General features: G+C 41.9%; 1 protein-coding gene across 4 annotated transcripts in view; it reads right to left on the reverse strand.

The window, feature by feature from the left end:
- MCHR2 (melanin concentrating hormone receptor 2) overlaps nucleotides 1–21,744 on the reverse strand; it is an 80,664-nt gene that overhangs the window by 33,553 nt on the left and 25,367 nt on the right. For all 4 annotated transcript variants that reach the window (XM_027828645.3, XM_043542698.1, XM_043542699.1 and 1 more), the window contains one exon: nucleotides 13,134–13,341. In XM_027828645.3, the coding sequence (XP_027684446.2) occupies nucleotides 13,134–13,315 (182 nt within the window). In that variant the 5' untranslated portion in view covers nucleotides 13,316–13,341. The remainder of the gene's footprint in view (nucleotides 1–13,133; nucleotides 13,342–21,744) is intronic.

Below are 21,744 nucleotides of genomic sequence, written 5' to 3' on the forward strand. Positions count from 1 at the left end.
TGAGGAGTGAATCAGGGTCGTGTACTGAAGGAGGTTGTTGTCTCTAGGACCTCTGCCTCATTTATTACAGAAGCTGTGTAGTGAAAGAGGCAGGAAAGGGATTGGAGGAGAGCAAAGATTGTCTCCTAGTTAAAGCAGCTGAATACAACCCTGGAGAACTGGATTCTATTCCAGTCTCTGTGACAGAGTTCTTGTGTGATGTTGGGCAAGTTACTTAAACCAAACTCTTCACAGGTGGTTACTAGTTGTGCGTTCCTCTTTTCTGGATGCCCAAGTCGATAGCCTGGGGTCTGATTTGCAGAAGGGCTAAACACTCTCAGCTGCAAGTGAAATCAATGGGAGCTGTTCTTGAATATATAAAATGCTAGATAGTGCAATGAGAAGTTGGAAAATCAGGTGTCTCAAATTAGGCACCCAGTTGTCCTTAATCTCTGTGCCTTAGTTCCCTGTCTGTACAATGGGGATAATACCACCCCTCATCTCACAGGGTTGTTGTGAAAAAAAATTGTTTGTGAGGCACTCAGATGTTATGAGAAAAGGAGGACTTGTGGCACCTTAGAGACTAACAAATTTATTTGAGCATAAGCTTTCGTGAGCTACAGCATCCGATGAAGTGAGCTGTAGCTTACGAAAGCTTATGCTCAAATAAATTGGTTAGTCTCTAAGGTGCCGCTAGTACTCCTTTTCTTTTCGCGAATACAGACTAACACGGCTGCTACTCTGAAACCTGTCAGTTGTTATAGTGACTAGTACAGTACCTAGCACAATGGAGTCCCAGTTCATGAGTGGGGCTCTATCTGCTATGATAATACAAATAACTAATAATAAAAGCCCATGAGGAAATTAATAATTCTGTCTTTGGATCAGGGTTTGAATAGTGTGCAGTAAAAAAAGCCCTGGGGCCATGCACTGAACAATCCAGAGAAAACAAAATATTGAAGAGCTGCTCATTCAGTGAGCACTGTCCATCCTATTCATGGAAGGAGGCAGGGGTTGTGTAGGGAAAAAATAATGTGTGATCATGTAATTAAAGATTTATCATAATTCATTTGCATAAAGGGGCTGAATTAAGGTTGCACAGGCAGCCTTAATTCGGCATTTTTTAACTTGTGAGTGCTTGACTTTGCAAACATAATTAGGTTCCTATAGCACAGCTTTTGTGTGTTCAATGATATCTGCAGACAGTGGGTGAGAGCCTCAGGTGGTGTAAATTAGAGAACTCCTCAATGGAGGATGAGGATCCGGTCCTTTACAAAAAATAAGTTCCTAGCTCAGCACAGGCCTCAGTTGTGTGTGGGGAGGAGAGAGAGAGTGAGTGTGTGTGTGTGTGTGTGTGAGAGAGAGAGAGGCGTGTGCAGGAGTGGTGTTTGTAGATGGGCTGTGCTTCAGCATGTCACCTGTGTAACTAACAGGCTCTCTGACTTTAGATGGCCATATTGTTACATAAACAAACCAAGAAGCACAGAGACAGAAAAGTACCTTTTCAAAACACATACATTTAAGAGATATATTTTAATTAAAATCCTCATGGGGGATTATTACAGAGCATTAGCTAGTTAATCTGGGCACTTAGGCCCCAGTCCACCAAAGCCCTGAAGTACGTGTTCAACTTTAAGCATGTGAATAACAGACCCACTGACCACAGCTGGTGAGAACAGTCCCACTGGGTTACTTGCATGCTTAAAGTTAAGCATGTGTTAAAGTGCTTTGTAGCATCATGGCTATATTCTGAGTATTTATCTTTTCCCCAACAAAGAGCAGACAACCCAATACAGGCTCAAAAGGTTTTCTGAAAGCAATGGGTGCCCATAGTATTCCTTTTCAGTCTACTTTCCAGTAGAGGGTAGAGGCTTATTTGTCAATCTCACTGCAAAACACAAAAGGTACGAAGGCAGATCTTCAGGCAAGAAAATTCATCTGATGAAGTGAGCGGTAGCTCACGAAAGCTTATGCTCAAATAAATTGGTTAGTCTCTAAAGTGCCACGAGTACTCCTTTTCTTTTTGCGAATACAGACTAACACGGCTGTTACTCTGATTCCCACTTGTGCATACTGCATTCAGCACACTGATCACCCTATTGGCACTTCACGAATAATATTAATAACACCACACAAACAGTGTCCCAAGTTTCTTATTATTTGTACTGCAGCCACCACGTCCTAGAAGGTATGAAATAAGAGTATTTCAAAAGACACAAATTATAGCTCAATGGAACCAGCTAGACATAAATGGTTGTTTCACACATCTCTAATAAGTAATGAAATATGCTCCTACCTCATCTGGCTATGATGTTGAAAAAACAGAGGTACAAAGCTATAATGTTTGCTGGAACTGATGATGGAGCATGTGGAGATGCTTGTTTGTGTTTGTTTGTTCTTTCCTCCCGTGTTTATAGACAAACAGTCTATAACCTTGTCTATGCTGAAAGAGCCTAGAAGATCTCCAGAAAACCCCTTGTTGCTCTTCAGGCATCCAGTGGTGCTATTATGTTTAAACACTCAGACTTTCCAGAGAAAGCTTTTGTATGTTCCATGTAAACATGTTTACCAGAAAGTTGAAATTCACGTTTTGAGCACCACTTCATACATAATAACAGGAGAGATCCTGCCAAGCATTTCTGAACTTACATTTGGAAGCTCAGATTCTCTACTCTGTCAAATGTTATGTTACGATCATCCCAAGGCAACTGAAGCACTATTAAAGGCAGTGCAACTGAAGAGCATGAGACAAGTTCTTGAATACATGAAAATAAAAGATGTGAACCTTTCAAGTGCAAATATTTTTCTCTGGATGTTTTGAAAACACAGGTCTCTGTTTCTGTTTGGCTCCCGCCGCTGATAGCTCCAACATGGAATTGTCAGAGAAGGTTGAAGCCTGGGACCGAGTGTAAGATAAAGAACACCCCCCATACTGAGAACACGGTAATTGTTGTGGGAGAGATGACATGCTTTTTTCCATGGTGTATGTCAAGGTACAAGGATCTATGGATATTTAATTAGAGACCAGGGGATAGGAGAGTACAAAGGATTGGGGAGTGAACTTATCTGCATGCTGAATTTTGCACAGCTCTCTTCTGGATACTGAAAATTCCTGTAGTTTGTCAGAGCTACCACAGTACTGAAGTATAGACCCATTTGAAACACGTTATTGCCTACATCATTTTAATACCAGTGTATTGGTTACAGTTTACCTATATTTTATTTAAGAATTGTTGTCTATAATCTGTCAACACCACCATTTCTACGCCTATCATAAGAACATAAGAACGGCCATACTGGGTCAGATCAGTGGTCCATCTAGCCCAGGATCCTGTCTTCTGATATTTCCCAATGCCAGATGCTTCAGAGGGAATGAACAGAACAGGGCAATTTCGAATGATCCATCCCCTGTCATCCAGTCCCAGCTTCTGGCGGTTGGAGGTTTAGGGACACCTGCAGCATGGAACTGTGTCCCTGACCATGTTAGTTAATAGCCATTGATGGACCTATCCTCTAGGAACAAATCCTGCATTTTGGCAGGTGGTTAGATTAGATGACTCTTGCAGTCCATACTAACCCTATGGTTCTATGATTCTATCTAATTCTTTTTTGAACCCAGTTATACTTCTGGCTTTCATAACATCTCATGGCAATGAGTTCCACAGATTGACTGGGCATTGTGTGAAGAAGTGTTTCCTTTTGTTTGTTTAAAACCTACTGCCTATTAATTTCATTGGTTGATCCCTAATTCTTGTGTTATGTGAGGTGCTAAATAACACTTCCCTATTCATTTTTTCCATATTATTCATAATTATATCAGCCTCTATTATGTCCTCGGTTAGTCATCTCTTCTCTAAGCTATACAGTTCCAATCTTCTTAATCTCTCCACATACAGAAGCTGTTCCATACCCCTAATAATTTTTGTTGCCTTTATCTGAACCTTTTCCAGTTCTAATATATCATTTTTGACATGGGGTGACCAGAACTGCATGCAGTATTCAAGATGCGTGGGTACCATGGATTTATATAGTGGCATTATGATATCAATGAAACACCACCAAAAATGCAGCCTAAAGACTTGATTGCAAACCCTCTTTCTCTCTTTTCAGTTACGTTTCCTTTTCCTTTATTGAGTTTAAAACTCTTTCAGCAATTGCACAGAAATTACATGGGCAATCAGCTTTCTGCCCAAGCCATGATAAGCCATGTGGGCAATTTGCTGTTCAATAATTGACACATCCATATAGCCACATGAGAGAGAACTTAAATAATCAAGATTTCAGTTCTACAGATTCTGTAAATGTGTCATTTCTCTAGCTAGTTCAGTCTTATAGCTAACACTCTTACTCCCAGTCACACTAATCAGGAAATCACTGAAACCTGTCACCATGCAAGGCACTGAATTTAGCCATATGAAGTGGAAATCCACCAACTTCATGAAAAAACTCTTGCAGATACAGACAGACATCAACTTCCTTTCCAAATGCAAACAAATGGACATAATACCAAAAGGACTGAAAGTAAAAAATCCATTACAATCAACATACCACACAGATTATAGTGAGAGATTATGCCACACACTCTCAAAGAAACCGTGGAACCACCTGATCAACATCCTATACAGCAAACAAGAGAAGATCAAGAATGAACTCTCAAAACTAGAAACTCTCTTAAAAAACCAAGCTTCCACACAAACTCCCTCATGGCTGGACTCTACAAAAACTAGACAAGCCATATACAACGCACACTTTGCATCTCTACAGAGGAAAAAGGACACTAAACTATCTAAACTCCTACATGCCACAAGGGGCCACAATAGTGCTTCCCTTAACTCACCTAACAATATTGTTAATCTATCCAGCTATACTCTTAGCCCGACAGAAGAGTATGTCCTATCTTGGGGTCTCTCCTTCTGCCCCACCACTCACACAAACATGATACAGTTCTGTGGTGACCTAGAATTCTACTTTCGACATCTCCGACTCAAGGAATATTTCTAACACACCACTGAACAGCACACTAACACACAGAAAGCTTCCTACCAACACTACAAAAAGAAGGATTCTGAGTGGACTCCTTCTCGAGGTCGAAACAACAGACTGGACTTTTACATAGAGTGCTTCCGTCGACATGCACGAGCTGAAATTGTGGAAAATCAGCATCACTAGCCTCATAACCTCAGCCATGCAGAACACAACGTCATCCACAACCTCAGAAACAACTCTGACATCATAATAAAGAAGGCTGACAAAGGAGATGCTGTCATCGTCATGAATAGGTCAGAATATGAACAAGAGGCTGCTAGACAACTCTCTGACACCGCAGTCTACAGGCCGTTATCCTCTGACCCCACTGAGGATTACCAAAAGAAACTACACCATCTGCTCAAGAAACTCCCTCAAGAAGCTCAGGAACAAGTCTACACTGAAACACCCATAAAGCCCCAACCAGGGGTATTCTACCTGCTACCCAAAATCCATAAACCTAGGAATCCTGGATGCCCCATCATCTCAGGCATTGGCACCCTGACAGCAGGATTATCTGGCTATGTAGACTCTCTCCTCAGGCCCTACGCTACCAGCACTCCCAGCTATCTTTGAGACACCACTGACTTCCTGAGGAAACTACAATCCTTTGATGATCTTCCAGAAAACACCATCCTAGCCTCTATGGATGTAGAAGCCCTCTACACCAACATTCCACACAAAGATGGACTACAAGCCATCAGGAATAGCATCGCCGATACCATCACGGCAAACCTGGTGGCTGAACTTTGTGACCTTATCCTCACCCACAACTATTTCGGATTTGTGGACAATTTATACCTTCAAGTCAGTGGGACTGCTATGGGTACCTGCATGGCCCCTCAATTTTTATGTCTGACTTAGAACGCTTCCTCAGCTCTCGTCCCCTTATGCCCCTACTCTACTTGCGCTATATTGATGACATCTTCATCATCTGGACCCATGAGAAGGAGGCCCTTGAGGAATTCCACCAAGATTGCAATGATTTCCACCCTACCATCAACCTCAGCCTGGACCAGTCCACACAAGAGGTCCACTCCTAGACACTACAGTGCTAATAAGCGATGGTCACATAAACACCACCCTATACCGAAAACATACCGACCACTATACTTACCTACATGGCTCCTGCTTTCATCCAGACCATATCACACAATCTATTGTCTACAGCCAAGCTCTAAGATACAACTGCATTTGCTCCGATCCCTCAGACAGAGAAAAACACCTACAGAATCTCTATCAAGTGTTCTTAAAACTGCAATACCCACCTGGTGAAGTGAAGAAACAGATTTACAGAGCCAGAAGGGTACCCAGAAGTCACCTACTACAAGACAGGCCCAACAAAGAAAGTAACAGAACACCACTAGCCGTCACCTACAGCCCCCAACTAAAACCTCTCCAGCGCATCATCAGAGATCTACAACCTATCCTGAAGGACGACCTCTGACTCTCACAGACCTTGGGAGACGGGCCAATCCTCGCTTACAGACAGCCCCCCAACCTGAAGCAAATACTTACCAGCAACTACACACCACACAACAAAAACACCAACCCAGGGACCAAAACCTGCTACAAACCCCGGTGCCAACTCTGTCCACATATCTATTCAGGGGACACCATCATAGGACCTAACCACATCAGCCACACTATCTGGGGCTTGTTCATCTGCACATCTACCAATGTGATATATGTCATCATGTGCCAGCAATGCCCCTCTGCCATGTACATTGGCCAAACCGGACAGTCTCTACATAAAAGAATAAATGGACACAAATCTGACATCAGGAATCATTACATTCATAAACCAGCAGGAGAACACTTCAATCTCTCTGGTCACTCAATAACAGACCTCAAAGTGGCAATTCTTCAACAAAAAAACCCTTCAAAAACAGACTCCAACGTGAAGCTGCAGAACTGGAATTAATGGCAAACTAGATACCATCAGATTAGGCCTGAATAGAGACTGGGAGTTGTTGGGTCATTACAAAACCTAAACTCAATTTCCCCCATACTAATTTCTCCCTACTGTTACTCACACCTTCTTGTCAACTGTCTGTAATGGGCCACTCTCTTACCACTTCAAAAATTATTTCTCCTCCCTTGGTATCCTGCTAATTGATTTATCTTGTTAGACTGACCTAACACTTGGTAAAGCAACCCCCATCCTTTCATGTATTTATACCTGCTCCTGTAGCTTTCACTCCATGCATCCGATGAAGTGGGTTCTAGCCCACGAAAGCTTATGCCCAAATAAATTTGTTAGTCTCTAAGGTGCCACAAGGACTCCTCATTTTTTTTTTGCTGATAGAGACTAACACGGCTATCACTGAAACCTAATCAGGAAAGGATTTGAAAGACTGATCCCAATTCTCTTACAAAAAGGAGTATTAAATAGTACTTTGAACTGATATTGCAATAATTCATACACTAATTGTCATTTCAATAACAACTTTGGGGGACCTGGCAAGTGCACTGTGTGCTGTCACAAATCATAATTCATTCTATTCCCATCCAAGAGCCTGCACTAACTAGCACCTTGAGATCTCAGCAGATGTTCTGAATCTCAAAAGGATTTGCTCCCAATCAGTGGCTCCTCTCAGCTTAAACACCAGACAGACGATCTATACCATTGCATACACAAACACACAAGGAAGTCTCTCCAGGGATTGGTAACAGACCAAAATTAACTGAATCTCAGTCAAACCAGAAAACATCATTTACAGATACCTAATGGTTCCAATATTGATGCAATGCATGAGGAATTCTAAGCCTCCAACGTTATTATTGCTTTGGTTTCTGAAATCAGTCTAAGGGAGAAACAAGAAAAACAGGCTATACTTTCCAGTTCTTTCTTGGTGCAGAGGAATTGTGCACATCTCTCTTCCATCTGAGCAGAGAACATACAGCAAAACAGTCCAGGATCACACTTCACACACCCAAGGTGCCATTTGCATAATTTTGCCCTTCCTCCCTTCTCAACCTTCCTTAGCATGTTCTGGACTGCTTCTTTGTACTTGGGAATAGAGAAGCTCTACTCTCCCTTCCCTGTGGGTGAAATCCACTCATGTTCAGAAGGCCAGTACAAGGTCATTGAGCCATTTAGTAGGGCTCTAATGGGACTTTAGTGCTGACCTTCTGCATATGGATGAATTTTGCCCAAAGTGCATTTTTGGGGAGCTTTTAAAAATTACATCATAGGGTCCAGATCAAATTAGCTCCATTTGCATGTAAAAATAATTATTTTCTAACTGCCAATCCTGCAAGCTCAAACTGCAATCTGAAAGTACAGGATTCTTTCTGGATCTTGTATCACTATTAATAAAAATTCTGCAACTGGAACGTGGTTCATAATCCCGTTGATGACATAATATCAAGGACAGAATCCAGCTTTTATCTCAGCAGTTGATTCTTTGATGCTAACTGAAGAAAAAAATAGTAAAAAAATGTATTCAGTAAAGAAAGAAGATATGACCTGACACATATTGGAAGCAGATCTTTTCAGCAAAAGGTGAACATTTTATATAGTCCTGTTTTGGAGTAGAGCCAAACTTTAAATATAAATTTTTCTACAATCTCTTCTGTTTGCTTATCTACTGTAGTCAATATCAATAATTACAACATTGAGTTTTTAACTGCACTGTTTTCAGATCCTTCTCCTTCGTGTTAGTGTTCATGTCCATACATTTCAATAAGTAAAATTTTCCCATGGAAATGCAGTTTAAATGATATTTTTATAAAGTCAGTGTCTGTCTCTATTCTCTTCTGCCTCTTGTTATTCATGCCAGACAAAGGCCTTTCAAGAGGAAAAAAAACCCCTTTGTTCCTTTTTAGTTTTCCTTTATTATAACATTTCAGAGACTATATTATGAATTTTAAAAGCTCAGTGAACATTCTCTTCCTTTCTATCCATTCATTCATTTTCACAGACATATCCCCCTTACTTCCAGCCCATACAAACTCCCATGGTCTTCTCCACAAAGGTCGGGAGCTGTTTTTGGTGCCAACTTCTACAGTACATTAGACATTTGGGGCTAGATTCACAAAAGGACCTGACCAGGCTTTTCTCCACCTGCCTTGCTCTGTCATAAATATAAAGGGAAGGGTAACCACCTTTCTGTATACAGTGCTATAAAATCCCTCCTGGCCAGAGGCAACATCCTGTTACCTGTAAAGGGTTAAGAAGCTCAGCTAACCTGGCTGGCAGCTGATCCAAAGGACCAATAAGGGAACAAGATACTTTCAAATCTTGGTTGGAGGGTGGGGAGGAAGCCTTTTGTTTGTGCTCTTTGTTTAGGTTCTTGTTCTCTCTTGGAACTGAGAGAGGCCAGACAGAAATCCATCTTCTCCAACCCATCCTAATCCAAGTCTCCAATATTGCAACCAGTATAGGTAAGCCAGGCAAGGTGGATTAGTTTATCTTTTGTTTTATGCGAATTTTCCCTATGTTAAGAGGGAGGTTTATTCCTGTTTTCTGTAACTTTAAGGTTTTGCCCAGAGGGGGATCCTCTGTGTTTTGAATCTGAATACCCTGTAAAGTATTTTCCATCCTGATTTTACAGAGGTGATTCTTTTTCCTTTTCTTTAATTAAAATTCTTCTTTTAAGAACCTGATTGATTTTTCATTGTTCTTAAGATCCAAAGATTTGGGTCTATGTTCACCTGTACAAATTGGTGAGAATTATTATCAAGCCTTCCCCAGGAAAGGGGGATATTTTGGGGGAAGATGTCTCCAAGTCTCTTTCCCTGTTCTTTGTTTAAAACGCTTGGTGGTGGCAGCATACTGTTCAAGGACAAGGCAAAGTTTGTACCTTGGGGAAGTTTTTAACCTAAGCTGGTAAGAATAAGCTTAGGGGATCTTTCATGCGGGTCCCCACATCTGTACCCTAGAGTTCAGAGTGGGGAAGGAACCCTGACAGGCTCAATCTGGTAAGCATGCTCCATGATCACCCCACGCTCGTCAGTAAAGGAGTAATGGAGCCCTGGGGAGGCTGCGCAGAAAGCAGCCAATAGGAGAGAGGTTGTGAGGAGCAGCCAATCAGGGTTGGGTAGGCCCATATAAGGAAGAGCTGCAGGCCAGAGCAGAGGCAGTAAGTAGCTCCCTGGAACTTAAGGAGGGAGGATGGGCTGCCTTAGAGAAGGAAGAAAGCTAGCACCCTGGACATAGCAGTGCTGGGCAGGATCAGGAGAGTGAGAGCAAGCTCCTGGATGGCTGCTAAAACTGGCATGTTAAGGCCCTGAGATAAGGGTGGAGAAGGTGCTGGGGTGGTGGGGAAGCTACCCAGGGAAGTAGACTGAGTGGTTGGAGGGGACGCAGCTCATGGCTGCCATCTACAAGGTCCTTGGGCCAGGACCTGGAGTAGTGTGCGGGCCTGGGTCCCCCTCTCACCACTGAGGAAGTGGCTGGACCATCAGTCTGCAGGACATTCCCCTGGAAGGGGGGAGCACAGAGTGCGGCACAGCTGGAAATATGTGTCCTAAGGAAGACATCACGGTCCTGGGAGCGATGTGGGTCCTGGAGCAGAAGTGATGACAGCAAGACATCAGCAGAAGAGGGCGCACTGGTTGGCAGAGCTAATCCCCAGAACAACCAGCAGGAGGCACCGCAGTGGTGAGTGCACCGTGTCACAGGCCCCTATAGGTGAACTTACACAAAACAGTGGGGGGAGGAGGGCCTCCCTCATAACTTTTAGCCCAATGATAAGGTACTCACCTGGGCCATGAGAGACCCCTGGTTCAAATCCTCCCTCTTCCTGAGGGGGAGGAGGAATTTGAACTAGGCACTGCCATTTCTCAGAAGCGTGCTCCACCCCTGAGCTATGGGACATTCTGACGTGGGCGTCTCTCAGTCTCTCCTGCTGAAATTCTTCCACTGTGACTACATAATTTAAAGTCATTGGAGCAGGGGGACTGCCTCTCCCATATCCTGGGTGAGTGCATTAACCACCAGGCTACAGTCACCTCTCTCTCTGGCCTAGTGATCCTATCATTAGTTATTCATAGTAGAACAGCTTTGACAGGAGAGACTGAGGGAGTCCCACATCAGAATATCCCATCGCCCAGTGACTAGGGTACTCTCCTGAGGGGTAGTAGAGGCAGGATTTAGGACACACCCCTCATGTTGGCATCTCCCATTGGCTAGCTTAGGTGTTTCCCTGCTTAGTGTTTTGGCTTTTGTGAATCTCATTCCGAGGCACCTATCTCTTCCCATTCATTGTATAGGGAGCCTAGGTGCCAAACTCAGGGTTTGTAAACCCCAGTGATTTTCTAGGTGCATAAAATGCAGTCAGTGTCACCACACCTAAGCTCCTTTGTGAATGTAGCCTTAGTGCTTTAGAGGGAGATTTTCAAAGGCAGAACAGGCTATTAGGTGCCTAATTCCTTTTTGTGTTGTTGGAAATCTCCCCCCTTAAAGTTCACTCTGTCTATGGACAGAGTTCATTTATTAAATCTTGCTGATGCTGACATGTATTAGCCTTAGTCTATCACGTTTATAATCATTTGCATTACGGGTGCTTAGATCAAATCAGCTTCTGATGAAACATGTCTTTCAATTTTGTGGTGAAATCATGGTGTTGAGAGTCTCACTATAAAAGTGTTGATAGAATCAGGAGATTAAAGATATTTTCTTCTTGCACAAAAATATAATTCATAATTAGGCCAGAGGCTGAGGTCCAAGAACTCTGCTTGACATTGCTAGATCACAGCAAAGCAAACTTAAAGATACAGCTAGGGATTTCTCTGACACAAAGGAATCCTCATCTGGCACAGAAGTTCTTGTTACTGGGAGTAGGGGGTAATGCTGGGGAAAGTGATGAAATCCTGGGAGGCCCTTATTAACCAGAAGAGTGTAGTAGCAGTCTGCTATAAAAAATAAATGTCTGAGCAAGAAAACAATCTGTATGCAAGGGTCAGATATTTGCATTTATATTTTTTGTCTGAACGTCACAGAGTAGCAAGTCTCTTGCACAGATTATCCCTCTTAATCATTTTGAGTCGTGAGAGAAAATGTTCACTGGATCAAACTGCATTGTTAGAGAGGGAAAGTGTAACAAAGTCGAAACTCACTGGCGTGGCGCCTCCTGCTGGTCAACCTGGGAATTAGCTCTTTTCCAGCCTTGGAGCTCCCTTTGCTGGCTGATGGCTCACCTGCCTCACGCCCCCCATGTCCCTCCCAGTGCCCTTTACCTCAGGGTGCTGCCCCACCGCAATGCCCCACACTCTGGGTCTCCCCTCCCAGGGGAACCCCCAACCCTCTAAGCCCACCTTGCCTCAGTGGCTACTGCCAGTCATCATCTAGCCCTCTTTCCCTGGGGCAGACTGCAGTCTATAATGGCCACTCATCATTGGTAAGGGGGTAGGACCAGCTGCTGCCACCTAACCCTGAGCTACACTTCTGCAACCCCAGTACCTGCTTTAGCCTTTAGCAAGGCCCGCAGCCTGGGGATTTGCCAGGCTGGAGCTCCTCTTGCCTTTTCCCAGTACTACTCTACTTCTGGTACCCTGAGCTCCCAGGCAGCCAGGTCCTTCTCTCTCCACAGCGAGAGAGAGAGAGACTTACTGCCTTCTGGACCCACAGCTCTTTTATCTAGGCCAGCTGTGGCCTGATTAAGCCAGCCACACCTGGGGCCAACTACCTCGCCAACCTCCCTCAGCAGCTCTTAATCCCTTTTACCTTGGAGTGGGGCAACCACCCTACTACGGAAGGTGATGACATTTTTTTGATAAAACTTAAGGCCCTGCGCTACCCAAGTTAATGGAAATTTTGCCACTGAATTCAGTGGGAGCTAGATCAGTTTCTAAACTCTCAATTCAAAAAAGCATCCCTATTGCGGAAGAAAGCTTACAGGTGTGCTTAAGTCCCACTGAACTCAATAAACATGTGCTTGAAGTGAAGCATGTGCTTAAGTGCTTCCCTGTGAAGGGAGGGATCTAATCATATGTTTATGTGCTTTCCTGAATCGTGGCCCAAATTTAATTTGGTTAGACAGACCTGTGTGTCAGAATGACTACATAGATCATGAATTATTTATTGTACTAGTCTTTGCTGGACAATTCCATTCCTTAAGGTATTCAAATGATTTGTTTACAGCAGTAAGTCTCAGTTGCAGCACATATGCTAAATTCCATACCTTACTATGGTGAACACAATGAGGATATTGCCAACTAATCCCATGGAACAGATAATCCCAATTAGAGAGGGAAGGATGATTGTTTCTGCTGCACTGATCACTTGGTAGTAATGCCCTCCACTCCAGGATCTGTTGAACAAGACAGGTGTGCTATTCCAACAGGAAGGCTGGATTTCATTCATTCTTCAGAGATGTTAGATGCTTAAATCTGTAACAGCAACAGAAAATAAATTATTCATAGACTCTTACAATTTGAATGTTTCATTAGTCAAGCACACTATCTTGGGATACATGATTTTTAATTACAGTTTGAATTTCATAAATATAATCTTCCAAGCGGTTGTTTATATTCATGAATGAACTCAACAGACTTAGATAGTATTGCTTTAAAAAAAAATCTGGGATATGTTTTGTACCTATAGTAAAATATACAGAACTTTTTTTAATGAGTCATTTTAGGTCACAGCATTCATACTGATCATGGAAATTCCATGGGCATCTATTCCTTGATCTCCCACAGACTTATGAAATGTTGAATAAGTCATGTAGGCCCAAATTTTCAAAAGGGAGCTCTAATTTTAGGTGCCCCACTTGAGTCAATCAGAGCCTGATTTTCAGGCCTGATTGCTCAGCTCTCAATTGGAGTTCATTTGCCAATGAGGGTGATTAGTGCTTCCAAGAATTAATCCCGAGATATTATCTCACCTTGTGTACCCAAAAATTGAGACTCCCAAAATTAGAAGACGTTTGGTAAGTTGTTCCAGTGGTTAATTGCTTTCACTGTTAAAAGTGTATAGCTTATTTCCAGTCAGAATTTGTCCAGCCAGATTCTCCACAGATTATGTGATTTTTTCTGGTGCTTGGAATGTAAATTCTGGGATATTATTTCCCATTTCACTGAGAGATGAGGAAAGTGATTTTAGAAGTGAAATGGATTGCTGCCTATGGCCTGGGCTAAGAAACAATGATGCAATTTGGCGGTTTTTGCTTCTGAAGAGGGGCATTTAATTTGTAAGGATGCCTTCTAGCTTAAGGGAGCAGGTTGTCAAAAATGATATGAAAACAATGCAAAGAGGGTTATAAAGAAACGTATGTGTTCTGTCTGATGTGGTTCAAAGAAGAATAGTGGCTTTGAGGTACTTGGGGAATTTGGCAGGATCTGTGCAGAGGGAATGGAGGATTCATGAATTCTGCAGAGTTTGGTGTAGCAGATTTGTCTCAGGGTGTTTTAGAGACTGAAACAGGAATCTCTTCAGTGTGAAGAGATCTACATTCTGTCTCACAAAGCTGTCAGCCAGAAACCCTGAGGGAGTGCAGGGGATGAACCTTGGAAAGTTATAGCTTAAAGGAGAAATCTAGCAGAACAATTCCATTTAAAAATAAAAACAGTCCCAGCAGTGAGAACTGCTGGAGACAAGGTATTAATTATTATGACTGGAAACGTTAACAATAAACCACATTGAATTCATTCACAATCCATAGCCTCTCACGTTTAACACAAACACAATTGCAAGTAAAAATAATGAGTCTGAGTTCTGTGGGTAAATCTTCTGATTCGGTAGGGTACAAGGAGAGGTCTTTCACTAGGACTAGTTGTTTTGAAACTAGACTGCAGGATTCCACTGCTGAAGACTGTCCAATCTATACCAACAGGCTGTAAACCGGGATCAGGGCATACCCCTTTATGGAGGATAAACAGCAGTACCTGGTCACTCAGAGCAAGTGACTGGGGAGCAGCTACAAAAGATCTAGCCCCAGGGCTGGCCCACAACATTTTGGCACCTGAAGCAGGGAGCTCAAATGATGCCCCCATGCCGACTTGCTTGGGCCAAAACTTTGAAAGGTCTCAATTCTGCCTTCTTTCTGTTCTACTCCTTTCATGGTACTGCTCTGCTACCTACCCCAATAAAGGAGAACTAACAACTTAAAATTTTTGAACACATTTTAAGAACACTTAACTTTCAAACACCTGAACAGCAAATGTAACTTTTCTTGTCTGAATAGTAAACACTGGCATTTTTAGCTGTTTGAATAATCAAAATGGTGCATTCCATGCCTTCTTGGTTGCAAAGAGTTGAACTGCTACCTGCTGAAGGTCCACAGTCTGGGCCAGCTCATGCTCTATTGAGATGGTTGCAAGGCCGACCAGCCTTTCCTGTGTCATTGTGGAGCGTAGATATGTTTTTATTAACTTCAGCTTGGAGAAGCTGCATTCTCCACTGGCAACTGCTACAGGAAGTGTTAGAAGTATGCCCAGAGCAACAAAAGCATTTGGAAAGAAGGTGGTCGTCTTATCTGTGCATATATTATTCCAGAACAGCCTATGGAGTTGATCCTGCTGAAATGTATCTTGAAAGGGCTTTCAGTTCATTACCTAAATCACTTGCATCAATATTGCACATGTCATTATGTGTCAACACTCTCTCTAGAGCCCTGCATTACTGGTGTAGGTCTTCTTCAGGTATAGTGAGGAGTTTTGGAATATCATACAACATCCCAAATATACTGCTGTGTTCCTTGAGCTGCATGAAACATTCTTCAGCTGACTGTATTGCACAGTCTAGCACCTGGTTAAAGAATTCAACTTTGATTTGTTGTTTGGGGTCTCTTCCGGGATTATCCCGTGCCTCGTAATCAAAATGTCTTCTTCTTCAGTGATTCTTGTATTCTTGAATGGGTGGGAAAAATAGCTTCAGTGTGAAGTTCCTCTGCTAACTTCTGTGCACTCTTCAGAACGTTTTGAAATCCCTCATCTAACCGGTAAGACTGTAGGTATGACTTTGCTTTGTCCAGTTGTTCCATTGCTCCAGATATATCAAGGTCAGCACCTTGGAGTCTCTTGCTTACAGCATTTATTTCAAATGGTATGTCATGCCACAACACTAAGCCACACAGAAATTTGAAGTTATGTATGTTTCTGGTGATTCCATTTCCCTCTGCCACTGTTCTCCCACAAACAGTTCCTGTCATAGCATTATCCTCCATAATGGTAACTATGCCATCATCTATCTTCCCAATTTGGTGTTCGATAGGCTTTATCGCCTACACTCGACTTTCCTGTCGTGTGGCACTCAGTGGTTTCAGGGTCAGAGAGGATGTTCCCAGATGTTGCTTCAAAATTTGCCTTTGATGGTTTGATGCAGAGAAAAATACATAGGTGCTTTGAATTACATTAAAAAAATTCAGCAGCCTCACTAGAAGCTGATGCTGCATCACAGACCACCAAGTTCAATGAAAGAGAACTGCTGGGACAAAAAAAGCGAGGGTTTAACTCTCGGATCCATGTCTGCACTCCTCGTTGTTCCCTCTCATGTTGGCACCATTATCGTAGCCCTGACTTCTCATGTCAGCTATCCCAATTCCCGTATCTTCCAGCTTTTGAAGGAGCACATTTGTCATACCAGCTCCTGTAGGATCATCAATGTCCATAAATTCTAGAAAATGCTCTGACAGTCACCATTGCAGGGACATTTTCACGAGGTTCTGTTGTTGTTGTTACAAGACGTACCATTAAAGTCATTTGTTCCGTATGGCAGATGTCAGGTGTGCAGTCCAAAACAACAGAGTAATATCTTGCTGACTTCAGATCTGCCACAATCTTCTGTTTGACTTTTGTTGCCAGTAACTGTATGATCTCATTTTGAATGGTTTTTCCAAGATAGTGGTGTGTGTACATTTCTTGGGTGGTGACTCTTCTTAGATGCTCCTGGAGTACAGCATCAAACTCAGCCATCAGCTCCACAATTTTAAGGAAGTTTCCGTTGTTTGGCACATACAGCTGATCTGAAGTGCCATGCAGTGCTAGGTTTTGGGTAGCAAGCATTCTCACAATGGCAATGAGTCTTTTCAGAACATTTTCCCAGTAAAGAGTCTCTGATGCAATCTTCTCTTGATGCTGATCATCTATGGTGGCCTTTAACGTAAAAACATAAGAATGGCCAAACAAGGTCAGATCAAGGGTCCAGTCAGCCCAATATCCTGTCTACTGACAGTGGCCAATGCCAGGTGTCCCAGAGGGAGTGAACCTAACAGGTAATGATCAAGTGATCTCTCTCCTGCCATCCATTTCCACCCTCTGACAAACAGAGGCTAGGGACACCATTCCTTACCCATCCTGGCTAATAGCCATTAATGGACTTAACCTCCATGAATGTATCCCGTTCTCTTTTAAACCCTGTTATAGTCCTAGCCTTCACAACCTCCTCAGGCAAGGAGTTCCACAGGTTGACTGTGTGCTGAGTGAAGAAGAACTTCCTTTTATTTCTTTTAAACCTGCTACCCATTAATTTCATTTGGTGTCCCCTAGTTCTTATATTATGGGAACAAGTAAAAACCTTTTCCTTATTCACTTTCTCCACACCACTCATGATTTTACATACCTCTATCGTATTCCCCCTTAGTCTCCTCTTTTCCGAGCTGAAAAGTCCTAGCCTCATATGGGACCCGTTCCAAACCCCTAATTATTTTAGTTGCCCTTTTCTGAACCTTTTCTAATGCCAGTATATCTTTTTTGAGATGAGGGGACCACATCTGTATGCAGTATTCAAGATGTGGGCGTACCATGGATTTATATAAGGGCAATAAGATATTCTCTGTCTTATTCTCTATCCCTTTTTTAATGATTCCTAACATCCCGTTTGCTTTTTTGACTGCCGCTGCACACTGCATGGACATCTTCAAAGAACTATCCATGATGACTCCAAGATCTTTCTCCTGATTAGTTGTAAATTATCCCCCATCATATTGTATGTATAGTTGAGGTTATTTTTTCCAATGTCCATTACTTTACATTTATCCACATTAAATTTCATTTGCCATTTTGTTGCCAAATCACTTAGTTTTGTTTCCAGTTTGCAAAAGTCACAATATTACTCGATTACAGACCTAAAAGTCGCAATATTACAACAAAAAAACTTCAGAAACAGACTCCAATGAGAGACTGCTGAATTTGAATTAATTTGCAAACTGGACACCATTAAATTAGGCTTGAATAAAGACTGGCAGTGGATGGGTCATTACACAAAGTAAAACTATTCTCCCTGCCCCGCATCCCCCCCACTGTTACTCTCACCTTCTTGTCAACTGTTGGAAATGGGCCATCCTGATTATCACTACAAAAGGTTTTTTTTTCTCCTGCTGATAATAGCTCACCTTAATTGATCACTCTTGTTATAGTGAGTATGGCAACACCCATTTTTTCATGTTCTCTGTGTGTGTGTGTATATACTTCCTACTGTATTTTCCACTGCATGCATCCTTTGAAGTGGGTTTTAGCCCATGAAAGCTTATGCTCAAATAAATCTGTTAGTCTCTAAGGTGCCACAAGTACTCCTCGTTCTTTTTGCTGTTACAGACTAACACGGCTACCTCTCTGAAGCCAGTCAAATAAAAGAGTCCCATTCAAGTATATCATGTACTGGCAGATAGCTAAAAGGAGACAAGTTTTTAAAGTGTTTATATACCAATACTAGAAGTCTAAATAATAAAATGGGTGAATTAGAGTGCCTCGTATTAAATGAGGATATTGATATAACAGGCATAACAGAAACTTGGTGGTATGAGGATAATCAATGGGATACAATAATAGCAGGGTACAAAATATACTGGAAGGACAGAACAGGTCATGCTGGTGGGGGAGTGGCATTATATGTGAAAGAAAGCATAGAATCAAATGAAGTAAAAATCGTAAATGAATCAAACTGTACCATAGAATCTCTATGGATAGAAATTCCATGCTCTAATAATAAGAATATAGGAGTAGGGATATATTACCAACCACCTGACCAGGATGGTTATAGTGACTGTGAAATGCTCAGGGAGATTAGAGAGTCTATTAAAATAAACTCAATATTAATAATAATGGGGGATTTCAATTATCCCCATATTAACTGGGTACATGTCACCTCAGGATGGGATGCAGAGATTGTTTCTTGACACCTTAAATGACTGCTTCTTGGAGCAACTAGTCCTAGAACCCACCAAAGGAGAGGCAATTCTTGATTTAGTCCTAAGCGGAGCACAGCATCTGGTCCAAGAGGTGAATATAGCTGGACCACTTGGTAATAGTGACCATAAAATAATTAAATTTAACATCCCTGTGACAGGAAAAACACCACAGTGGCCCAACTCTGTAGCATTTAATTTCAGAAAGGGGAACTACACAAAAATGAGGAGGTTAGTTAAACAGAAATTAAAGGGTACAGTGCCAAAAGTGAAATCTCTGCAAGCTGTGTGGAAACTTTTTAAAGACACCATAATGGACGCTCAACTTAAAAGTATACCCCAAATTAAAAACCAGAGTAAGAGAACCAAAAAAGTGCCACCGTGGCTAATCAACAAAGTAAAAGAAGCAGTGAGAGGCAAAAAGGCATCCTTTAAAAAGTGGAAGTTAAATCCTAATGAGGAAAAATGGAAGGAGCATAAACACTGGGAAATGAAGTATAAAAATACAACTAGGAAGGCCAAAACAGAATTTGAGGAACAGTTAGCCAAAGATTCAAAAAGTAATAGCAAAATTTTTTTTTAAAGTACATCAGAAGCAGGAAGTGTGCTAAACAACCAGTGGGTCCACTGGACGATCGAGGTGCTAAAGGAGCACTCAAGGACAATAAGGCCATTGAGGAGAAACTAAATGAATTCTTTGCATCAGTCTTCATGGATGAGGATGTGAGGGAAATTCCCAAACCTGAGCCATTCTTTTTAGGTGACAGATCTGAGGAACTGTCCCTGACTGAATGGTCATTAGAGGAGGTATTGGAACAAATTGATAAATAAAACAGCAATAAGTCACCAGGACCAGACGGTATTCACCCAAGAGTTCTGAAGAAACATGATTAATTTGAACAAAAGTATTGTCAAGCTAGCAATGAACAAGGGTTTTAGCAATATTAGGCCTCAAACTTCCAGATGCTTCAAGAAAACAAGCTTTGCAGAATTAAACAGAAACTTGCGGTCAGGATGCGCTGCAACCAGATAACACTTTGTGTTGACTCCTATCTACTTATCAAACCCACATTAACCACATTTAAGACCCAATTGTCTACAGGAGATAAATATGTCTAACTTATATGATTAACTGACAATTGGCTACAAGGAGATAAGTATGCATCAATTATAAGCCATACTAACCACATTAACAATGTGGTCTACCCTGACTGGTTGGTCTGTTTTATTTTTTATTTGATCTGGCTGACGGATCAAATAAAAATATGAAGGCACAGAACTAAGGTGTGTGAGTTGGTATCGGAAAAACCTGACCCACACTCCCTGAAGTGAAGGGACATGCACTTCTCGACTGTCTGTACCTGGCCAGTGCAGAAAAATGACCGACTAAAGTAAGCTGCCACAGGATAAGAGGGAAGGTGCTCTCATTGATTGGTCACTGGTTAAAAGATAGGAAACAAAAGATAGGTATAAATGGACAGTTTTCAGAATGGAGAGAGCTAAATAGTTGTGTCCCCCAGGGGTTTGTTCTGCGACCAGTTCTGTTCAACATATTCATAAATGATCTGGAGAAAGGGATAAACAGTGAGGTGGCAAAATTTGTGGATGATACAAAATTACTAAAGATAGTTAAGACCCAGGCAGACTGCGAAGAACTACAAAAGACTCTCTCAAAACTGGGTGACTGGGCAACAAAATGGCAGATGAAATTTAATGTTGATAAATGCAAAGTAATGCACATTGGAAAGCATAATCCCAACTATATATATAAAATGATGGGATCTAAATTAGCTATTACCACTCAAGAAAGAGATCTTGGAGTCATTGTGGATAGTTCTCTGAAAACATCCACTCAATGTGCAGCAGCAGACAAAAGAGCAAACAGAATGCTGGGAATAATTAAGAAAGGGATATATAATAGGACAGAAAATATCATGTTGCCTCTATATAAATCCAAGGTATGCCCACATCTTGAATACTGTGTGCATACGTGGTCTCCCCATCTCAAAAAAGATATATTGGAATTAGAAAAGTTTCAGAAAAGGGCAACAAAAATTATTAGGGGCATGGAATGGCTTCCATATGAGGAGAGATTAATAAGACTGGGACTTCTCAGCTTGGAAAAGAGATGGCTAAGGGAGGATATGATAGAGGTCTATAAAATAATGACGGGTACGGAGAAAGTAAACAAGGAAGTGTTATTTACTCCTTCTTATAACACGAGAACTAGAGGTCACCAAATGAAATTAATAGGCAGCAGGTTTAAAACAAATAAAAGGAAGTATTTCTTCACACAATGCACAGTCAACTTGCGTAACTCCTTCCAGAGGATGTCGTGAAGGCCAAGACCATAACAGGCTTCAAAAAAGAACTAGATAAATTCATGGAGGATAGGTCTATCAATGGCTATTAACCAGGATGGGCAGGAATGGTGTCCCTAGCCTCTGTTTGCCAGAAGCTGGGAATGAGCGACGGGGGATGGATCACTTGATTACCTGTTCTGTTCATTCCATCTGGGGCACCTGGCATTGGCCACTATTGGAAGACAGGATATTGGGCTAGATGGACCTTTGGTCTGACCCAGTAGGGCCATTTTTATGTTCTTAAAGTTCATAAGATGTCCACAATAAGCTATAATAATAAATGTAAATGAGAAAAGGTGAAAAAA

Source organism: Chelonia mydas, chromosome 3, assembly GCF_015237465.2.
Source record: "Chelonia mydas isolate rCheMyd1 chromosome 3, rCheMyd1.pri.v2, whole genome shotgun sequence".
Classification (NCBI taxonomy): Eukaryota; Metazoa; Chordata; order Testudines; family Cheloniidae; genus Chelonia; species Chelonia mydas.